This window comes from Pan troglodytes, chromosome 20, assembly GCF_028858775.2.
Source record: "Pan troglodytes isolate AG18354 chromosome 20, NHGRI_mPanTro3-v2.0_pri, whole genome shotgun sequence".
Lineage (NCBI taxonomy): Eukaryota > Metazoa > Chordata > Mammalia > Primates > Hominidae > Pan > Pan troglodytes.
The window spans coordinates 58,808,643-58,829,142 of record NC_072418.2 but is presented as its reverse complement, the minus strand read 5'-3'; the positions used below and the strand labels follow the sequence as shown (position 1 = coordinate 58,829,142).

General features: G+C 41.6%; 1 protein-coding gene across 2 annotated transcripts in view; it reads right to left on the bottom strand.

Moving 5' to 3' along the window:
* Nucleotides 1–20,500, bottom strand: part of NLRP4 (NLR family pyrin domain containing 4) — a 46,026-nt gene continuing 25,526 nt past the window's right edge. For both annotated transcript variants that reach the window (XM_054672990.1, XM_524404.9), the window contains exons 4-10: nt 19,929–20,090; nt 19,317–19,484; nt 14,090–14,257; nt 10,967–11,137; nt 4,770–4,940; nt 2,973–3,143; nt 1–445 (exon numbers count right to left, since the gene is read on the bottom strand). In XM_054672990.1, the coding sequence (XP_054528965.1) occupies nt 328–445; nt 2,973–3,143; nt 4,770–4,940; nt 10,967–11,137; nt 14,090–14,257; nt 19,317–19,484; nt 19,929–20,090 (1,129 nt within the window). In that variant the 3' untranslated portion in view covers nt 1–327. The remainder of the gene's footprint in view (nt 446–2,972; nt 3,144–4,769; nt 4,941–10,966; nt 11,138–14,089; nt 14,258–19,316; nt 19,485–19,928; nt 20,091–20,500) is intronic.

Genomic DNA, 20,500 nt, shown 5'->3' with positions numbered 1-20,500 from the left:
CCAATGTTTAGAAATTTAACACTTTATTGAGGGGTTAAGAGGTCCTTGTGAGACCGAGAGACCATGAAGGCCTTTCAGTGGCTCATCCAAGGCCACAGAGCACATAAAAACCAGGTGTATCATATCAAATCTATGAATGGGGTGCCAGAAATCTCACAACTCAGAGTGTCAATGATTTGTATCTCCTGGGTGCAGTGTCATGTAAGTAACGGTCCCAGTCCCTGTCCTTTGCAGGTGTTCGAGTCAGAGCCCAGGTTCCTCGCAATCAGATCTCTACCCTTGTGTGTCCTTTGCAGGTGTTCGAGTCAGAGCCCAGGTTCCTCGCAATCAGATTTCTACCCTTGTGATTGTGTCACAGTCGTCTGTGATGGTCAGGTTAGGATTTCTCTCTTCCTCAGCCGTCAGAAGTGCCTGGGTTTCCTCATCAAAATCAGTTTTTCTCAGCCTGGTAAAATATTTTAAAAGGTTCTATTTTTAATTCACATACTTTTTCCCTTTTCTGCAGCTCATCTTTCTCCCTAATTCATCCCAGGACAAGCCTAGGAAACCCTGGTGTTACCTCCAAGAGGAAAGACATACACATCAAATGCAGCGGTATGCTGATAAATGTTACCCCTGGATCCCCAGAAAATAAAGTCCCAATTTATAGCTTTGCCAATTTCTGTGGTGTAAATTCTCCAAGGCAATCATGGCCAATTTCGGGCTGCCCACTTGCTGTCACTAAACAGAGTTACAAAGACAGGTACACACACACACACACACACACACACACACACACACACACACACACGGCTCTCACCAGCTTGTAGGAGCTGGCTCCAATATGTCACTGGACATAAATAAATGTCCAGAATTGGTAATAGAAGGCATGAACTCCACACAAACATTTGGATTTGCAACAAGAAGTCAGTGGGAATTAGGGAGAAAGACTGAAGCTATTTTTACTTTTTCAAAGATAAAGTTAATAGTTTCCATTATCCAAGTACCTGGGCCCTGGCCCTCTGCTAAGGCTTTTTACATGCCTATCTCATTAAATGTTCACAACTGCCTTATGAGGTAGCATAATTGTCCGGACTTGTGATGAAGACAATGAGAACAATGTTAAGGTCACAAAACCAGTAAGTGGTAGTCTGGATACAAATTCAAGCAATTTGTTTCTGGAGCCCCCATACGTTGTATCATTGCTTTGCATCAGACAGAAGGATTAAGTATCACCGTGTCTTGGTCCTTCCTTTTACGTATAATATCTCTCATCTCCATTTGGCATCTGTTTGCGTGCAACTGTCCCACACTGTTGGGGTAAGCTATGTTCTTTAGCACAACTATGTATCTTAATACACATCTTTGTGAGACTATCTATGGTGGGGGCTGGAGGAAGATGAAAACTCACTTATTTAGTTCTGCCATAGTTATCACATTATCTGATGCATACTTTCATAATTACCATGCCAAATAATCATCCCTATTTTGTAGATAGGAGGCTGATAATCAAAGAGGACAAATGCCTTACCCTGGCTTACAGGGCCAAACATGGCAAGGCTAGGAGACAAACACAGACCTCCGTGACTCAGAATGCAGACAATTTGAGTCCTTCCCCTTAATCACGTGTCTACTTTGGTAGTCTACATTCTGAATCTTTAGCAAACATTAAAATGAGAAAGAAACAATGCCAAGCACTCAGCCTTTCCAGGTGGAGATTTATAAGGATGGACTTCAAGAAAACAAACCTGTATCTTCACAAAATGGAAAAAAAAAAATCAGTGAATGTTCTTTAGTGTTAGAGTTATAACAGTTTTAACCCATTATATTTCCCTTTTCTGGAAATGAACAGCCTAATAACTGCCTATGATTGCCTTCATCTCATATTGGTTTGAAAAGAGTAGGGGAAAATGAATGAGAAAAATAAATGTTAAGGACTCTATAGTTATCTAGTAAAATAATGTTTGTGGGATTATATGTAATTATAAATATAACAAATTAAAATATAAATTATGTTTATATAAGTTTCTATTTATAAATGTTATACTTATGAATATACATATAACTTGTATTTACACATAAATATTTAAAATATAAACATGTATCATAATTTGTATTATAATAGTAACAAGTGATATAGGAGGTAAAAAATTATTTAGGCAGATAGTGAGGGCAAAAGTCCTCAGCAGAGCTTCCCTTCTAACAAAAACCAGCCCAAGAAATCGTTTCTTTTCTAACAAAGAGCATCCTGAAAAACTGAGCTGCAAACATAAATAAGGGAGCTCGAAGATTGCATGGGGGAAATGCCAGCAGCTGCGCCAGTGAAAAGAGCTACCTGGGGGCCAGGCCTGTTCACCATGGAAGCGCCATCTTCCCTTTTTTATTAGCATGGGTACAGTAAGAAAGAAATGGGCAACATAGTGCAGCTCAGGCAGAGAACCTGCCTGCTTAATAAAAGACTGGGGTGGGGGCTGCCAGAAATTCACACCCTATGCAAACGGCACACCTGGTCCTAACCAGTTTTTCATGCCCTATGTAGATCAGACACCACACCTCCCCACCAGCTCGTCTATAAAACCCTCTGCATTTCACCATGGATCGGGCAATCCATTTTTCCGAGACCCCTCTCTGTAGCAGACAGCTCTTCTTTCTTTTGCCTATTAAACTTCTGCTCTTAACCTCACTCTTTGTGTATCTGCGTCCTTGGATCTCTGCGTCCTTGGATCTCCATGGCCCTGGGACAATGAACCTCGGGTGTTACCCCAGACAATGAGGCCACTTCACAAGTGTTTCCATTTGTTGGACATTAACTGTTCACCACTTACTGTGGTAAGAGTTTTATACTCACCTGCTTGGTTCTTACTCCTGCAACAACCCTGAGACAAGGAACATCATTTGCATTTTAAATGCAGCGTGATTACACTGCAGGTCCCAGCCAGTCCCTTCTTAGCCCGGAGCACTCTGCCCATAGAGCACAACAGACCCCAGCTCACCCGAGCACCTGCAGGGCACACTCTGGGTGTCTCAGGGCCTCACAGAGCACAACCACCCCTGTGCGGTCCAAGGTGTTCAAGGTCAGGTTGAGCTGCTGCAGGGTCTTACTGCAGGTGAGAACAGACGCGAGATCCTTACAGCAGGTGCTCGTTAACCCACATTCTTCCAACCTGCAATAAAAAGACACATGGTAAGATGCGGCCCCAGCCTCAGGGTGGAGGTAGGATGGGATGTGAGCTAGACGTCTAGCTGAGGCACACCCCATTGCCTCAAGTGCAATCTCTCACAGTCCAGTGTTTACGACCTCAGATCACCCGTCTGTGGGTAGGTGGTAAAAGTAGCCATAAGTGTCCATTCTTCTCTGTATCCCTGCCCACAGCAATGTGACTTTGCAGCTCATTCCACTAACAGAGTCTATTTCCGGCTTCATACCTTGCTTTGGATAATATAACATCTGAGACGGCTTCATACCTTGTTTTGGATAATATAACAATGGAAGCAAGGTTAGGAGAGTTCTGAGCCACCATTTTGGGTGTTTTTCTTCTTTGGAGATGGGGTTTCTGTCATCCCGGCTGAAGTACAGCGGCATGACCATGGCTCACTGCAGCCTTGACCTCCTGGGTTCTAGCAATTTTCCTGCCTCAGCCTCCTGAGTAGCTGGGGCTACAGGCATGCACCACGCCTGCGGGCTAATTTTTGTGGAGATGGGGTTTCTGTCATCCTGGCTGAAGTGCAGTGGCATGATCATGGCTCACTGCAGCCTTGACCTCCCGGGTTCTAGCAATTTTCCTTCCTCAGCCTCCTGAGTAACTGGGGCTACAGGCATGCACCACGCCTGGCTAATTTTTATGGAGATGGGGTTTTACCATGTTGCCCAGCCTGTTCTTGAACTCCTAGCCTCAAGCTATTGGCTTGCCTCAGGCTCCTATAGTGCTGGGATTGCAGGACTAAGCTATCACACCTGGTGATCTTGGATGTTTTCTATACTTCATCTCTTGAACTCCTGAGATGCTGCTATGGGCTCATTTCTGTCCCTGCCAAGATTTATATGTTGAAGTCCTAAACCCCAGTACCCCAAAATGTGATCATATTTGGATACAAGGTCTTTATAGAGGCAATTAAGCTAAAATGAGGACACTGGGGGGACTCTAATCATATGACTGGTGTTCTTATAAGGGGAAATTTAGACACACACACATAAAGGGAAGAGAACATGAAGACACAGGGAGAAGACAGATGGTTATCGACAAGACAAGAAGGGCCTGGAGCAGATTCTCCCCCATGGCCTTCAGAAGGAGCCAACTCTGCTGACACTTTGATCTCAGACTTTCAGCCTCCATAACCGTGAAGTGATAAATTCATAATCTAAGCCACCCAGTCCATGGTACTTTTTAAACCCTGGCAAACTGATACAGATGCCATGTCAATGAGCCCAGGCCAACCAGTTAGATAATGAGACGTGGGCCAGTTACATCTGTCATCCCCAAGGGGACAGCCAACCCAGCCAGCCAACCTCCATACCATATAGCAAGGTCAACCCAAACAGCCAATCCCTCAGTTAACCACAGCTTCCTAAGCACACCTGGTTGAGGTCAGTGACGCCTGCCCAGACAAGCAGAGCCAGCAGCAATCTAACTTCTCATTGCCTTAAGCCCTGAAGTTTTACACTGGTTCATGATGCAACCACAGCTAGCTGCTATGTGGTCCTGTTGGAGTTTTCATCTTTCTCTTTCTTCCCATCCATTTTCCGTCTTTGCTACTCATGAAAACATAACCAGGAGCTTGGCGATACCCACCCAAGAATCTCTAAGCGGCAATCCGGATGCGTCAGAGCACGACACAACAGCTGCACGCCCACGTCTCCGATTTCATTGCACCCAACTTGCAGAATCTTCAGGTTTTGATTGCTGATGAGAGCAGAGGCGAGGTCTTCACAGCCGGCAGCAGTGATAAAACATTTTACCAAACTGCAAAGGAGTAAGGGTACCATGCTTAAAGGCTATTACACCTCAGTCTAATATCAGGAAAAGAGACACCAAAGCACGACAGCCTTTGTCATTCACGTGGATAGACACCGCCAGTCCTCCATATCCACAGATTCAACTAGTCGCAGATTGAAATTATTGAAGAATTAAAATAATAACACATAACACACAACACTAAAAAATACAAATGAAAAAACCAATAGAGTATAACAACTTTTCACACGACATTTACATTGTATTACATATCACAGTAACTTAGAGATGATTTACAGTATTATGGGAAGATGCCTGTACGTTATAAGCAAACACTATAGGCCAGATGCGGTGGCTCATGCCTGTAATCCCAGCAGTTCGGGAGGCTGAGGTGGGTGGATCACCTGAGGTCAGAAGTTCGAGACCAGCCTGGCCAAAATGGTGAAACCCCCATCTCTACTGAAAAAAAAAAAAATACAAAAACTTAGCCGGGTATGGCGATGGGTGCCTGTAGTCCCAGCTACCCAGGAGGTTGAGGCATGAGAATCACTTGAACTCGGGAAGCAGAGGTTGCAGTGAGCTGAGATCGCACCACTGCACTCCAGCCTGGACGACAAAGTGAGAGACTGTCTCAAAACACACACTATGCCATTTTACATTAGGAACTTGAGCATCTACAGATTTTGGAATCCTCAGGGGAAATCTGTAGCCAACCTCCTATGGATATGGAGGGACAACTGAATTGTCTCAGCATCGTTTGTTGAAGGTCTATCCTCTCTCTGCACCAGTGATACACTATTCCATGATGCAACATCTGAACACACGTGGATCAGTCTGTTTCTGAGATCTCTATTCTGTGTGTCTGGTCTGTCTGCTTATCCCTGTGTGAATATCATGCTTTTTTAATTTCTAAAACTTTAGATGACACATTTAGAGCAAGGGCTCCTACATTATTTTTATTTGAGACGGAGTTTCACTCTTGTTGTCCAGGCTGGAATGCAACGGCACAATCTCGGCTCACTGCAACCTCTGCCTCACGGGTTCAGGTGATTCTCCTGCCTCAGCCTCCTGAGTAGCTGGTATTACAGGCATCCACCATCATACCCAGCTAATTTTGTATTTTTTTTTTTCAGTAGAGACGGGGTTTCACTATGTTGGTCAGGCTGGTCTTGAACTCCTGACCTCAGGTGATCCACCCGCCTCAGCCTCCCAAAGTGCTGAGATTACAGGCGTGAGCCACCGTGCCCGGCCCACTTTTTATATTTTAGGTGTTTCTTAGGTATTCTTGGCCTCTTGCAAATTCCATACACATTTTAAAATTTACTTTTCAAGTTCAACTCAATCACCAAACAAAAACATCGCATTTTCACTGGGATTTCATGAAAGCAAATGAATTCAACTTACAGAAAACTGACTTTTTAGATACTGAATATTTCAATCTTTGAATATAACATTCTGTTTTATACCATAACTTGATCATATTCTCTACAAAAGTCTCACATATATCACAGTAGCTATTTCTAGGTAATTTCTTTTTTATGTTACTCTAAAAGGTACTTTTATTTAATTCCACTAGCTTATTACTTCTTGTTGGTATATCAGTAACTGTTTTTGATATATTGTTTCAAGCAAGCTTGTTAGACTAATTCTGATAACTTAGCTACAGATTTTCTTGGATTTTTCTAGGTACATTCAAATCATCTGTATAGAATTACGTGTTTCTTCAAAGATTACAGGTTTAGTGTTTTTCTTACCTTGAAGCATTTGCTAAGATTTTCAGGACACTGTTGAGTAGAAGTGATTATAGCCACCGTTCTTATCTTTTTCTTGATATTGAAGAGAAAGCTTTTCTCTCATCATCAGACAAATGTTTGCTTTAGATTTTTTTGAACATATTCTTTAGATCATCAAGGAAGTTCCCAAATAGTTTTTCAAGAATTGTAGGTCTTAATTCAAACTTCTCTGCATTTTAGATCATGATTTTTATTTTTAACCAGTAAAGTGATTTACATTGATTATTTTTACTAATCTTTTTAATGTTAAAGCAACTTTACATTTTGGGGATAAGCCCAACTTAGTCATTATGTTTATTCTTTTAATACATTTATGGATTCTGCTTGCTAATATTCTGTTCAGTGTTTTTGCATTTCATGAATGACACTAGCCTTTAATTCTGCTTTCTTACAAAAATTGTAAGGATTATATTACAACCAATAAAATTCTTATTGGTTTCTGGCATCAAGATTATGCTAGCCACAAAAAATGGCGGGGAGTTTCTCCTCTTCTGATCCTGAAAAAGCTGATGTAAGAGTGGAATTATTTATTCTTTGAATGTCTGGTAAGAATCACAAATGAAGGCTTCTAAGCCTGGAATTTTCTATATAAAAAGATTTGACTGATTCATTTTTCTTTTCTCTTGAGTATATTTAAGTTATATTATTTTAGAAGCTTATTGAGTCTTGAAAATATCTAAATTTTCAAGTTTAGTGTGTAAAGTTGCTCATACGTAATCTTTTTTAATATCTGTAGCATCTGTAGTAATGTTTCTTTTCCCATTCTTGACATAGACCTGCACTCTTCAGTGTGATAGCCAGCCACATGTGACCACTGAGCACTTGGAATGTAGCTTGTCTGAATCTAGATGTGCCATAGTATAAAATACATAGTGAACCTTAGAGAGTTAATACAAAAAAAGTAAAATCTCTCACTAATTTTTTGTACTGATTACATATTGAAGTGATGTTTGATACATGGCTAAATAAACTATATTATTAAAATTAGTTTCAAATATTTACTTATAAAATTACTTTCAAATATTACATCATTTTTAATATGGCTACTTGAAAATTTAATATTACACGTGTGGCTTGCATTATATAAATTTAATATTACATGTGTGGCTTGCATTATATCCTATAGGATGGCATTAACAAAAATTGTTTTTGCCAAGAACCACCTTGCAGGTTTCTGATCTTTTCCATTGTGATTTTTGTTTCATTAGTTTCTGTCCTTATTTTTATTTCCTTCCATCCTTTAGGGGGTTTATTTTACCATTAAAAAAACCCTTAAGTTCATTATTCTTTAGATTCCTTTTAAAATATATACACACACTACAGCTCCATCTGAGTTTGTTGCAAAGTATATTCTTTTTTCATTTCAACATATGTTCTAATTTCCATTATGATTTCTCTTAGATTCCTGGACTCTATATGGGAAGTAATTATGTTCACCTTGTAAGATTTAAAGTTCAATTGAGTAGGAAGATAATTTAAAAATTAGCATGAGCTGAATAATACTTTGTCTTAAATTCTATTTTGTCTGATTCATACAGTTGTGTAAGCTTCCTTTTAATATTTGCATCGTTTTTTCTATCCTTTCATTTTCATCATTTTATTGAGGTAAAATTTACTTAAGATTAACTATATTAAAGTGAACAGTTCAGTGGCACTTACTACAGTTCACAATGTTGTACAACCACAACTTCACGTTTTAATAAGTAACTTATAAACATTAGTTACGTTTTAATATGGCAATCTTTTAGCTGAAACATTTAATCTGTTCGTTTAATTACTAGCATATTTGAATTCAAATATATATCTTGTTTCATATTTTCTTACCTGTTCAATTTTTGTTTCCTTGTTCTTTTTTGGATCAGGAATTTTTTAATCATTCTGTCTCCTCTTTTCTGCTAATTTGAGTATTCACCTTAATTTACCCCTTTATATTTTGTTATGGCTGTTGTATATTTTTTCCATTATATCTTCAAGATGGTATTATTTTTATACACAATCCACATTTTGTTTAGATTTATCCAGAGATCTACCCCTTTCTTTGCTCTATCTCTCTTCCATCTAGAATGATTTACTTCTGTCTAAGGAACAGTCTTTAGAATTACTTTTAGGAAGGATCTGGTGGTAAGAAACTTCGTATTTATTTGAAAATGTGTTTTTATCCTCATTCTTGATAGTTTTTGGTGGCTATAGAATTCTAGGTTGACAATCCACCCTCCCGTCTCCCCGCCATACTGAATATCTCACTGTACTGCCCTCTGGTTTCCACTATTACTCTTCACCCAAGTCTGTCTCCTTTCTTGTAGATATCACTCCCCCCGCCAGCTCCCAGCCCCTTGTTAAATCTTTACAGACCAACATCTTTATATCTGGTGTTCTGCAGTTTCTCCACTATTTATCCTGTTAAGCGCTTATTTGGATGCTTGAATCTGAATTGGAATCTTTCATTGGTTACAGAAAAATTTCAGTCTTCTTAAAATATTTTCTCTCTCCGGGATTCCCAGTAAGTGTGTTAGAACGTCTTAATCATCTAAGTCTTATATGCTTTTCTATGATTTACCTATTTTTCTGTTTTCACGCTGCTTTCTAGGTAATTGTAACCTACCTTCCATTTTACTAATTTTTTCTTTAATTATGTCTAATCTACTATTCACCCCATATAGTCAGTTATTATATTTATAATTTCTAGTTGTATTATTTGCTCATTTCATCTCCTTTTCCCTAAGATTCAAACCTGTTATTTTTCTGTAAACATAGTAAGTATAATAGCTTTATAGATAATTAGATAGTTTGGTAGCTGTTTGTATTTTGACTTGTCCTTGGCTCAATGAGATTTATTTCCTTGTGGGTTGGGTTATTTTAACTGTGTTGTATTTACTGACCTTAAAAAATCCTTTTAGGAATAAGCTGAGGTCAAGGATCATGTCATCCTATTACCTACCTCCTGAGACAATTTGCTTTTGTTTCTTTCAGGCATCTGTTCAATACTAGTTTAAGGTTATGTTGTGTTTTTTTAATACGTCTTAAGGAGTTTTGGATAGCCTTAAGTGCTATCTACTTAGCCTGCTACTTAAGAATATTTCTGTTTGGGCTGGGCACGGTGGCTCATGCCTGTAATCCCAGCACTTTGGGAGGCCAAGGTGGGTGGATCACGAGGTCAGGAGATCGAGACCATCCTGGCTAGCACAGTGAAACCCCGTCTCTACTAAAAATACAAAAAAATTAGCCAGGCGTGGTGGCGGGCGCCTGTAGTCCCAGCTACTCGGGAGGCTGAGACGAGAATGGCGTGAACCCGGGAGGCAGCACTTGCAGTGAGCCAAGATTGTGCCACTGTACTTCAGCGTGGGCTGACAGAGCGAGACTCTTCTGTCTCCAAAAAAAAAAAAAAAAAAAAAAGAATATTTCTGTTTAGCTTCTAGATGCTTTTAAATTTTTTCTTAATATTGTATCTGATGTTTTTGGTGTCTTTCAGTGCCAATGTTTGGCCCAGATAGCCTAACGCACTATTGGGAGAGAAAGAATGCATCTGGTGTTTTTGTTATGTTATTTAACATACTCTTCAAGTGAGGAATACAAAATCCTAAACTGATTTCCTAATGGATTAGGTAAAAATCACGCTGCCAGATTTCAGAAGCCTCTGTATTTTTCAGGGAAAATACATAACAACATGTTATCCTAACTGGTAATTCTAAAAACACTGCCACCACCGCTACAGGGGTTACCCAGATATTTCTCTATTTGATAACATGAAATTAAGTCTTTTCACCATCTCCTTTCTGGCTGATCTCATGCTACCCTTTGTCTTCTTCTAAAGCATTCTCTGTTACACACATTAATTCTCACGTGTATTTTTGGATCTCCCACCTTCACGTTTTACCCTTCTACCTGGAATTTTGGCTTTATTTTTGCACCTGATGAAGTGCATTCATTTTGTAGAACACACACCAAATATCATCTTCGCCATGAAATTGCCCCTCAGGTCCCGACCTAATTCCGGCTCTCTCAGTCCTCTACCTATATGCCACTGGAGAACTCTTTGCAACATATTAAATCCATGCCACAGAAGTCAGGGTGCTGATTTGTTTACATGAACGTCTCGACAAGAATCTGAAGCAAGTATTTTTTAAACCTTCACATGCCCAGGCACAGACACTACGGCCTTCCTCAATTCCAGATGCCCCATTCTCAGCAGTGCATGCCCTTGAAAAGACGGCTTGGTCTTCAAAGAAACAGCAAAAAGCCTACCACAGTGAATCCAGGCAGCAGTCCGGATGTTTCAAGGCCTCGCAGAGAGTTCTCAGTCCTTCGTCCTTCAGGACATTGGCACTGAGGTCTAGATAGCGCACGCTCTTGTTATGCAGAAGCATTTCAGAGATGTATTGGCAGCACTGCTCGCTGAGGTGGCAGAAAGCCAACCTATGGGGACAAAAACACGAGAAGGAGAGTGAAGAGGGACGTGGTGTCTCAGGGAGATTTGCTTAATTTCACATTCAGGGTAATATTTCTATAATCTTACAAACTCCCCAGCTGAGATGAAGTTCTGGATTATCTGAAAACACCTCCTCTCATTTATTCTTTTGAGATGGAGTTTTGCTGTCGTCGCCCAAGCTGGAGTGCAACGGCGCGATCTCGGCTCACTGCAACCTCCACCTCCCAGGTTCAAGTGATTCTCTTGCCTTAGCCTCCCAAGTAGCTGAGATTACAGGCACCCACAACCACATCTCGCTAATTTTTGCATTTTTAGTAGAGACAGGGTTTCACCATGTTAGCCAGGCTGTCTTGAACTCCGGACCTCAGGTGATCTGCCCGCCTCGGCCTCCCAAAGTGCTGGGATTACAAGGCGTGAGCCACCGCGTCCGGCCCTCTCATTTCTTCTTACTTGCATGATAGAAGAATTAGAAAATAAGAGGGTAACGCAGAAGGAAAAAGTATCATGTAATATGGCATAGCTAATACTCTAACAGGGCTTTAATTTTGGTTCTAATTCTTCATCTGATGATGTCCTTGGACAAGACATGGACCTTCTGAGACTGCTCCCTCATGGACTGGTAAAGTGTATTGATTACCTCATGTGTAGAATCCCCAACTTTTTCAATTTCATTATTCTTTAAAATCACAGTAGGTTCAAAACTTTTTTTTTTTTTTTGGAGACAGGGTCTGGCTCTGTCACCTAGGCTGGAGTGCAGTAGCATGATCACAGCTCCCTGCAGCCTCTACCTCCCTGGCTCAAGGGATCCTCCCACCTCAGCACCTCAGTCTTCTGAGTAGCTGAGACTACAGGTGTGTGCCACCACACCAAGCTAATTTTTGTATTTTTTTGTCAAGAAAGGGTTTCGTCATGTTGCCCAGGCTGGTCTTGAACTCCTGGGCTCAAACAATTCACCTGCCTTGACGTCCCAAAGTGTTGGGAATATAGGTGTGAGCCTCCAATCCCAGCCAGTTTATGAATTTTTTTTTTTTAAGGATCCATGTTGACTTCGGAAAAAAAGTGTGGAGTAGAGAAAAACAAAAAAGCAGACGGTGCAAGCTAGTGATGAACGAACCACATATGGCCTACGGATATTTAAATTTCCTGGCACTTTTATGTTTAACAAAATCAGTTGGCAATATATAACCATCAGTAAAATTGTATGTAAAATCTAGATTTCAACCTCTGTTGAAAACTGGGATATCTGGCAATAACGAGCCACATTCCCACATGGAAATCCAACAGGCTAGGACAGAACGGGCAACTGCTTCCTGTTGACAGACACAAGATCTGCATTTCCACGGGGGCCTCACCCAGCTTGCTTCTCTCATGGATCTCAATTTTCTGGCATATCCAGGCATTTGTGGACTTTGTTGTTTTTTTTTTTTTGGTTTATTTTTTGTTTTTTTTGAGACAGTCTTGCTCTTTCACCCAGGCTGAAGTGTGGTGGTGCGATCTCGGCTCACTGCAACCTCTTCCTCCCAGGTTCAAGCGATTCTCCAGCCTCAGCTTCCCTCGAGAGTAGCTGGGACTACAGGCGTGCACCACCAAGCCCAGCTAATTTTTGTATTTTGTATTTTTAGTACAGACGGGGTTTCACCAACTCACGGAGTCTACCAACTTCCATCTGGGCTCCCCTTCCTGAACTGCATCCTGAAATCTCTCTCCAGATAGTTACCTGGGACAATTCTAGGACTCACCTGTTTGTCCCTTATCACTCAGGCACCACTGTCCTTCATTGCCTGATGTCTGAAGTCTTAAACAGTTGTTTTATTTAGTTGGTTATTTTTGGTTGTTTTAGGTGGGAGGTTAAGTCCTGTCCCTGTCCCTCTATTTTAGCTCGAGGTATAAATCCTCTCATTTTCTTGACATTTTCAGAATACTCTTACTTTCATGTTGTTCACATTTCAAAATGCCCAAAAGTATAAAGAGGGAAAAATCTCCATCCTCCCCTATCTCCCAGCTTCTCAGTTCTATTTCTCACAGGCAGCCTATATTATAATACTATTTCTTCCAATGATATTTGTGTATTTAAAAAATAGACACACTCGAGACCAGCCTGACCAACGTGGAGAAACCCCATCTCTACTAAAAATACAAAATTAGCCAGGCATGGTGGCGCATGCCTGTAATCTCAGCTACTTGGGAGACTGAGGCAGGGGAATTGCTTGAACCCAGGAGGCAGAGGTTGCGATAAGCCAAGATCATGCCACTGCACTCTAGCCTGGGCAACAAGAGCAAAACTCAAAACTCAAAAAAAAAAAAAAAAAAAAGACACAAATGCATATATATTCTCCTGTCCTCTCCCCTTTTGGATAAGTATCACCTAAAGATATTAGAATTCCATTAATAGGTAAATCAATTGGCCTTTAACACTTACTCATCTGTCTTCCTTCTGTGTTTTACGTACCCTAAAACTGGCTTGAATAGCCTCTTCTCATCCTATTACTGCAAGAACGTCACATGTATTGTAGTATTAACTGGGGTCAAGAGGCCCATAGACATTTTTCCCCGCTACTGTCCTGAGTACCCACCAAGTATATTCTACATGCTCGAAATAACCATTATCAACACGGGAAGTACCATGTGTGTTGCAGGTGCATTAACCCAACCTAACAGCTCTGAAACGCAGTACGTGTTCTGTATAGACAGTCTCACTTGATAGCCATAAGACCTCTAAGACAGGATTTTCCTCTGCTTCAAAGTTAAGTATTTTGCTTAAGAAGACAGTGTATACGTGGTAAATCCTGAACTAGAACTCAAGTCTTTTCTGATTCTTAAGCGTGAGCTTTTAAACCTCCGCTATGTGGCCTCCATCAATGAGCAGACTGTCATCAATAGGCCCAGGTTTGAACTGCCACCATGGCCCTCCACAGTAGGCATCCCCAACATCCACTCACATCAGGTATACCAGGACCGTGTCTGGGCTGCACAGGGCTTCACACAGAAGGGGCACGCCTGTGTCTAACTGGTTGCAGGATACATTCAGATACGTCAGCTTCTTGTTGTTGGTTAGAAGGCCAGCAAGGACTTCACAATCAATGGGTGAGAGGTGACAATTTACCAGCCTGCAGGAAAGGGAAAATGTCACATTCTGTTGGTTTCTAGTTCCTGGACTCATTCCTCTTGCCAATCCTATCAGAGTCGGGAAGCCCACATTTGCTGTCCTTGAGAGGCTCACTGCCTCCCAACCCTGTTCTTGATCCCTGTCAACCCAGTCTCTGGGGTACAGAGACAGCCAACCTGAGACGCACCATCTGTTATATGCATGCTTGACTTATGGCCTCCAGGGTACAGAGACAGCCAACCTGAGATGCACCGTCTCAGTTATATGCATGCTTGACTTACGGTCTCTGGGGTACAGAGACAGCCAACCTGAGATGCACCGTCTCAGTTATACGTATGCTTGGCTTACGGTCTCTGGGGTACAGAGACAGCCAACCTGAGACACACAGTCTCAGTTATATGCATGCTTGGCTTACAGTCTCTAGGGTACAGAGACAGCCAACCTGAGACACAGTCTCAGTTACATGCACGCTTGGCTTACGGTCTCTGGGGTACAGAGACAGCCAACCTGAGACGCACCATCTGTTATATGCATGCTTGACTTATGGCCTCCGGGGTACAGAGACAGCCAACCTGATATGCACCGTCTCAGTTATATGCATGCTTGGCTTATGGTCTCTGGGGTACAGAGACAGCCAACCTGAGATGCACAGTGTCAGTTATATGCATGCTTGGCTTAGCCTCCCCCAGTAACTTATCTCACTGCACTTGGAGAAAATCCCAAAATATACAACATGATCCACAAGGGTCCTACCCATTCCCAAGTCCCCATGTCCCAGCCACCCTGGTTCTTTTTCAGTTGCTTGACAACACAGGTTTCATTCTCTAAGGTATTATTCATGTTTGATCCTCCCCAAACTCGTCTCTAGTGGCTCCTTTACCGAACTTGGGCTATTTTGCATGTGTGCCCGCCAAGTGGAATGCTCTTTTTCTGGCCTGTGGTTAGATGCATCTTTATCATTCAGGTCTCTGCTCAAGTAATATCTCCTCACAGAACATGGAAGAAGCTTGAACCCGAGTCCCCTAGGACTCCTTTTTTGGTGGCTTGAGTTGATTTGTGTTGCCTCACAACTGTGTGGTTTAACTGTGTGGTTTTCTATTACCTCAACCACTCTCCTTACCTCTGGTTGCCACAAAAAATAAGCTCAGAGACAACAGAATAAAGATGAAAGCCATTATGGGAGTTGTCCAGAAATAAACGTGGAATTGGCAAGTCACCGAGTCCATGGCTCCTCACGCCTCTGCAGCAGGGCTCTGAGGCCATGCATGCTTTTAATGTTCTTTCTAGATTTAAGATATAGGTTGGTGCGGCCGGGCGTGGTGGCTCAAGCCTGTAATTCCAGCACTTTGGGAGGCCAAGGAGGGCGGATCACGAGGTCAAGAGATCAAGACCATCCTGACCAGCATGGTGAAACCCCGTCTGTACTAAAAATACAAAAATTAGCTGGGCATGGTGGTGGGCACCTGTAGTCCCAGCTACTCGGGAGCCTGAGGCAGAAGAATCACTTGAACCCAGGAGGCGGAGGTTTTAGTGAACTGAGATTGTACCACTGCACTCCAGCCTGGGTGACAGAGTGAGACTCATCTCAAATTTGGGGGAAAAAAAAAGAAAAGAAAAGAAAACAAAGAAGTTAATCTTAATGAACTTGGGTTAGGCAATGGTTTCGTAGCAATTGCACCAAAAGCACATGAGACAAAAGAAAAAAATAAAGTGCATCTCATCAGATTAGAAGCTTTTGTGCTTCAAAGGACACCATTAAGAAAGTGAAACGACAACTCACAGAATGGCAAAAAATATTCACAAAGTATGTCTCGTATATAACTTGTAATCAGAAAATATAAAGAACACTTACAACTTGACAAAAAGGCAAAAAATCCAATTAAAAATGTGCAAAGGTGTTGCCAACAACCATATGAAGAAATGCTCATTCATCATTAGAAAAATGCATATCAAAACTGCAATGAGATACCATCTCACACAGGTCAGAATGGCTATTATTAAAAAGTCAAGAAATAATATATGCTGGTGAGGTTGCAGAGAAAAGTGTACACTTACACATTTTTGCAGGAATGTAAATTAGTTCAGCCATTATGGAAAGCAGTTTGGCAATTTCTGAAAGAACTTCAAACACAACTACCATCAAACCCAGCAATCCCATTATTGGGTATATACCCAAAGGAATATAAATCATTGTACTATAAAGACACATGCACTTGTATGCTCATCACAGCACTATTCACCTAAATACCCATCAACAGTGGGCTAGATAAAGAAAATGTGATACACATACACCATGGAATACTATGCAGCCATAAAAAAGAGTAAGATGATGTCCTTTGTAGCAACATGGATGGAGCTGGAGGCCATTATCCTTAGCAAACTAACACAGGAACATAAATCCAAATATCACATGTTCTCACTTATAAGTGGACGCTAAACACTGAGTACATATAGACATGAAGAAAAGAACAACAGACACCAGGGCCTACTTGAGAGCAGAGGGTGGGAAGAAGGTGGGGAAGAAAAATCTTCCTATCAGGTACTATGCTTATTAACGGTTGACGAAATAATTTGTACACCAAACTTCATGACATGCAATTTACTTTTATAATAAACCTGTACCCCTGAATGTAAAATAAAAGTTTTAAAAAATGTTTAAATGTTTAAATGTTTAAAAACCTGTACCCCTGAATGTAAAATAAAAGTTTTTAAAAATGTGTGAAGGACTTGAATACATATTTCTCCAAAGAAGATATAGAAATGATCAAAAAGCACAGGAAAAGATGCTCATCATTAGTCATTCAGGAAAAGCAAATCAAAACCACAATGAGATGCTCCTTCACATCTACTAGGATGGGTATAATAAAAAATAAGTAAATATAATTATGTAATAATAAAATATAAGTAAATAAGTAAAAAATAAGCAAAGATGTGGAGAAATTAGAACTCTCATACATTGCTGGTGGGAATACAGAATTGCGCAGTCACTGAGGAAAATAACTTGGTGGTTTCTCTAACAGTTAAATATGGATTTACTCTATGACCTAGCAAGTCTACTCCTGGTTACAAGTCCAAAAGGATTGAAAGCAGGTGTTCACACATGAGTGTTCATAGAGCACTATTCAGAATAGCTAAAAGGTGGTAACAACCCAAGTGTTCATCACTAGAGGACTAGAAGAACAAAATGGGGAATATCTACACAGTGGAATACTATTTAGCCAAGAAAAGGAATGAAGTACTGATACATGGTACAATTTGGATAAACCTTGAAAACATTTTGCTAAGTGAAAGTAAGCCATTCGCAAAAGAGCACATGTGATTCAACTTACATGAGACGCCTGGGATAGGAAAATCCAATAGGACTGAAAGTATGTTAGTAATTCCCAGGGACCAGAGAGATAAGGGAGTGAGGAGTGAATGCTAATGGGTATGGGGTTTCTTTCTGAGGTAATGAGAACATTCTAAAATTAGTCATGATGGTTGTACTTCCTCATGAATATATATGAGGATCACTAAACTGTACATTTTAAAGCATAGTTATACTTTAAAAGTATTTCTTAAAGTATATGAAGTACATATTTTAAAAGTATATGTTTTGTGGTATGTGGATATCACAATAAAGTTGTTATTTTTTAAAAAAGCGTTTGGGTCTTTTTGTGTTCGGTTGATGCAAGCTCAGAAAAATGGCCAACAGAGACTAGTATAGAGAAGTATGTGAATGTGTGGGTACCAATGAAGGTAAGTAGAGGGTAAGTATTTAGAGGAAACCCTTATTTAATTGCAAAAATAAAAATGCTTGAATTAAAACATATATACTGGAAAGTACACACAATGGTTAAGTGCCAGCCAACACACTGTCATGAATTTAAGGCACTTGAGTTACCAGTATCCAGGTCAAGAAACAGAGCAGGTTCATCATTCTCCTGTACCCCTCTCCTTCACTATCTTAACAAAAGTAACCACTGTCTGATATGGTTCGGCTGTGTCCCTACCCAACCCTCATGTCGAACTGTAATCCCAGTGTTGGAGGAGGGGCCTGGGGGGTGACGGAATCATGGGGGTGGTTTCTAGTGATTTAGCACCATCCCCTAGAGCTGTTCCTGTGACAGAGTCCTCACGTGACCTGGTTGCTTGGAAGTGTGTAGCGCCTCCCTCTTCTCTCTTCTTCCTGCTCCCCCATGTAAGACGTGCCTGCTTTCCCTTTGCCTTCTGCCACCATTGTAAGTTTCCTGAGGCCTCCCCAGAAGCAGAAGCCTGTACATCCTTCAGAACCGTAAGCCAATTACACCTCTTTTGTTTATAAATTCCCAGTCTCTGGTATGTCTTTATAGCAGCATGAGAACGTAGGAATACACTGCCCGAACCTCCAACACCAGAGCCTTGCCCATCTTTGAACTTCACAGGAATAAAGCCATAGGATGTACTCTTGAGTCTGGCTCATTGCCATCAACAATGTCTGAGATTTGTCCAGGTTTTTGCATATGACCGAGAGTGTTCTTTCTCATGGAACAGGAGCATGTAACCACAGGTTTCTTATCTAACTTACTGTCAGTGGTATTTCCACTTCTCAGAGATTATGAACACCTGCTGGGAATGCTTTAGTGCCTGTCTTTCAGCAAACTGAGACAGGTCCCTCTGTCGAATGTGCACCTCCAGGTGGAATTCTTGGGTTACATAATCTGCCAGAATCCATGAAGGCTGAATACACACAGTTTTCCGAAATGGCTACATCAATTGGGAAACTTTAACTTCCCTATCCAAGTTCTCAGGAAACTAAGTTTGCATACAAATCATAGAAGGAAAAAGTGGATGTCTTAAAATATGCAGCCCCCTCCCCCAACACAAAAAGAAATACATAGGCTTCTCTGAAACCCAATCAGTGGTCTCAATAAACAGAGACTTACGCTATAGTCTTCTCGGAAACCCAATCAGTGGTCTCAATAAACGGAGACTTACGCTATAGTCTTCTCTGAAACCCAATCAGTGGTCTCAATAAACGGAGACTTACGCTACAGTCTTCTCTGAAACCCAATCCGTGGTCTCAATAAACGGAGACTTACCCTAGCTCTTTGACGTTGCCTGCTGGGTAGTTCAAGGCATCACAGAGGGACCTGATGTCATCACGAGAGAGTTTCGTGAGGGTGAAGCTCAGGTATTTCAAGTCTGGCTGATAAAAGAGCACCTCAAAGAGCAGAACACTCTGGCCAGAAAAGGAAACGTTATTTATTCTGCAAAAACAAAGAAAATTTTGGATGAGTTTCACCTAATGGGAGCACAGCCTGCACACCTCTGTTTGTCTCTCATCATCCATCATGAACTCATTCTCTGATTTCACAGCCCAATGACACAGCTCAGTGGTTCTCAACTTGAGAGATTTTGCCCCCACAAGGGACAGCTGGCAGTGTCTGGACACTATTTTGGTTATCTGGACAAGGGGATGCTATTAGGATCTCGAGGGTAGAGACCAGGGATGCATCTTAACACCCTACAACGCACAGAACAACCCCTATGATGAAGAATGGTCTGCATGAGATGTCTGTAAGTGCTGAGGTTGAGAAACTGCTCTGGATGTTAATTCTTTGCTTGTGCAGTTAGCCTCGACTGAAAGCTAGAGGTGAGATGAATAGGTCATCTCCGTGACATACTCGAGTCGAAGTCGATTCTCGACTCACCCAAGCTTCTGAAGGCGACAGCTGGGATGCCTCAGCTGGTTACACCAGGTCACAAAGGTCGACTCGCTGAGGGTGCTGTCCTGCACCTGGAGCTCTCTGAGGTGCCCGCTGGTGGTGAGCACAGAGCAGATGTGATGCCAACAGACGAGGCTGTAATCCGACCTGTGGTCAAGAAAGGACGAGCTTTCCACGGGCAGGCGGTCAACACGAGCCACTTGTAACACATACACGCACTACGCTGTCTTCTCAAACAGAAGATGTCTGAGGCAGAGCCTCCCTCAGTCAGAAGGAACGGGACCCTTCAGGTAAGTCACCTTATGTTAGTGGTTCTCAACCTGGGGTGACGTTTCCCCCCAGGGGACATTTGGGGATGTCTAGAGGCCTTTTTCGATGTTAGAGCTTAAGGGAGGGGTGCTTCTGGCATCTAGTGAGTACAGACCAGGGATGTTTCTGTACATCCTACAATGCACAGGAGAGCCCCCCACTGTAACAGGAGAGCCAGCCGCCAAAACATCACCAGTGCCAAGGCTGAGAAACCCTGTCTCACATCCAAAATAGGTTTATTTTTTGAG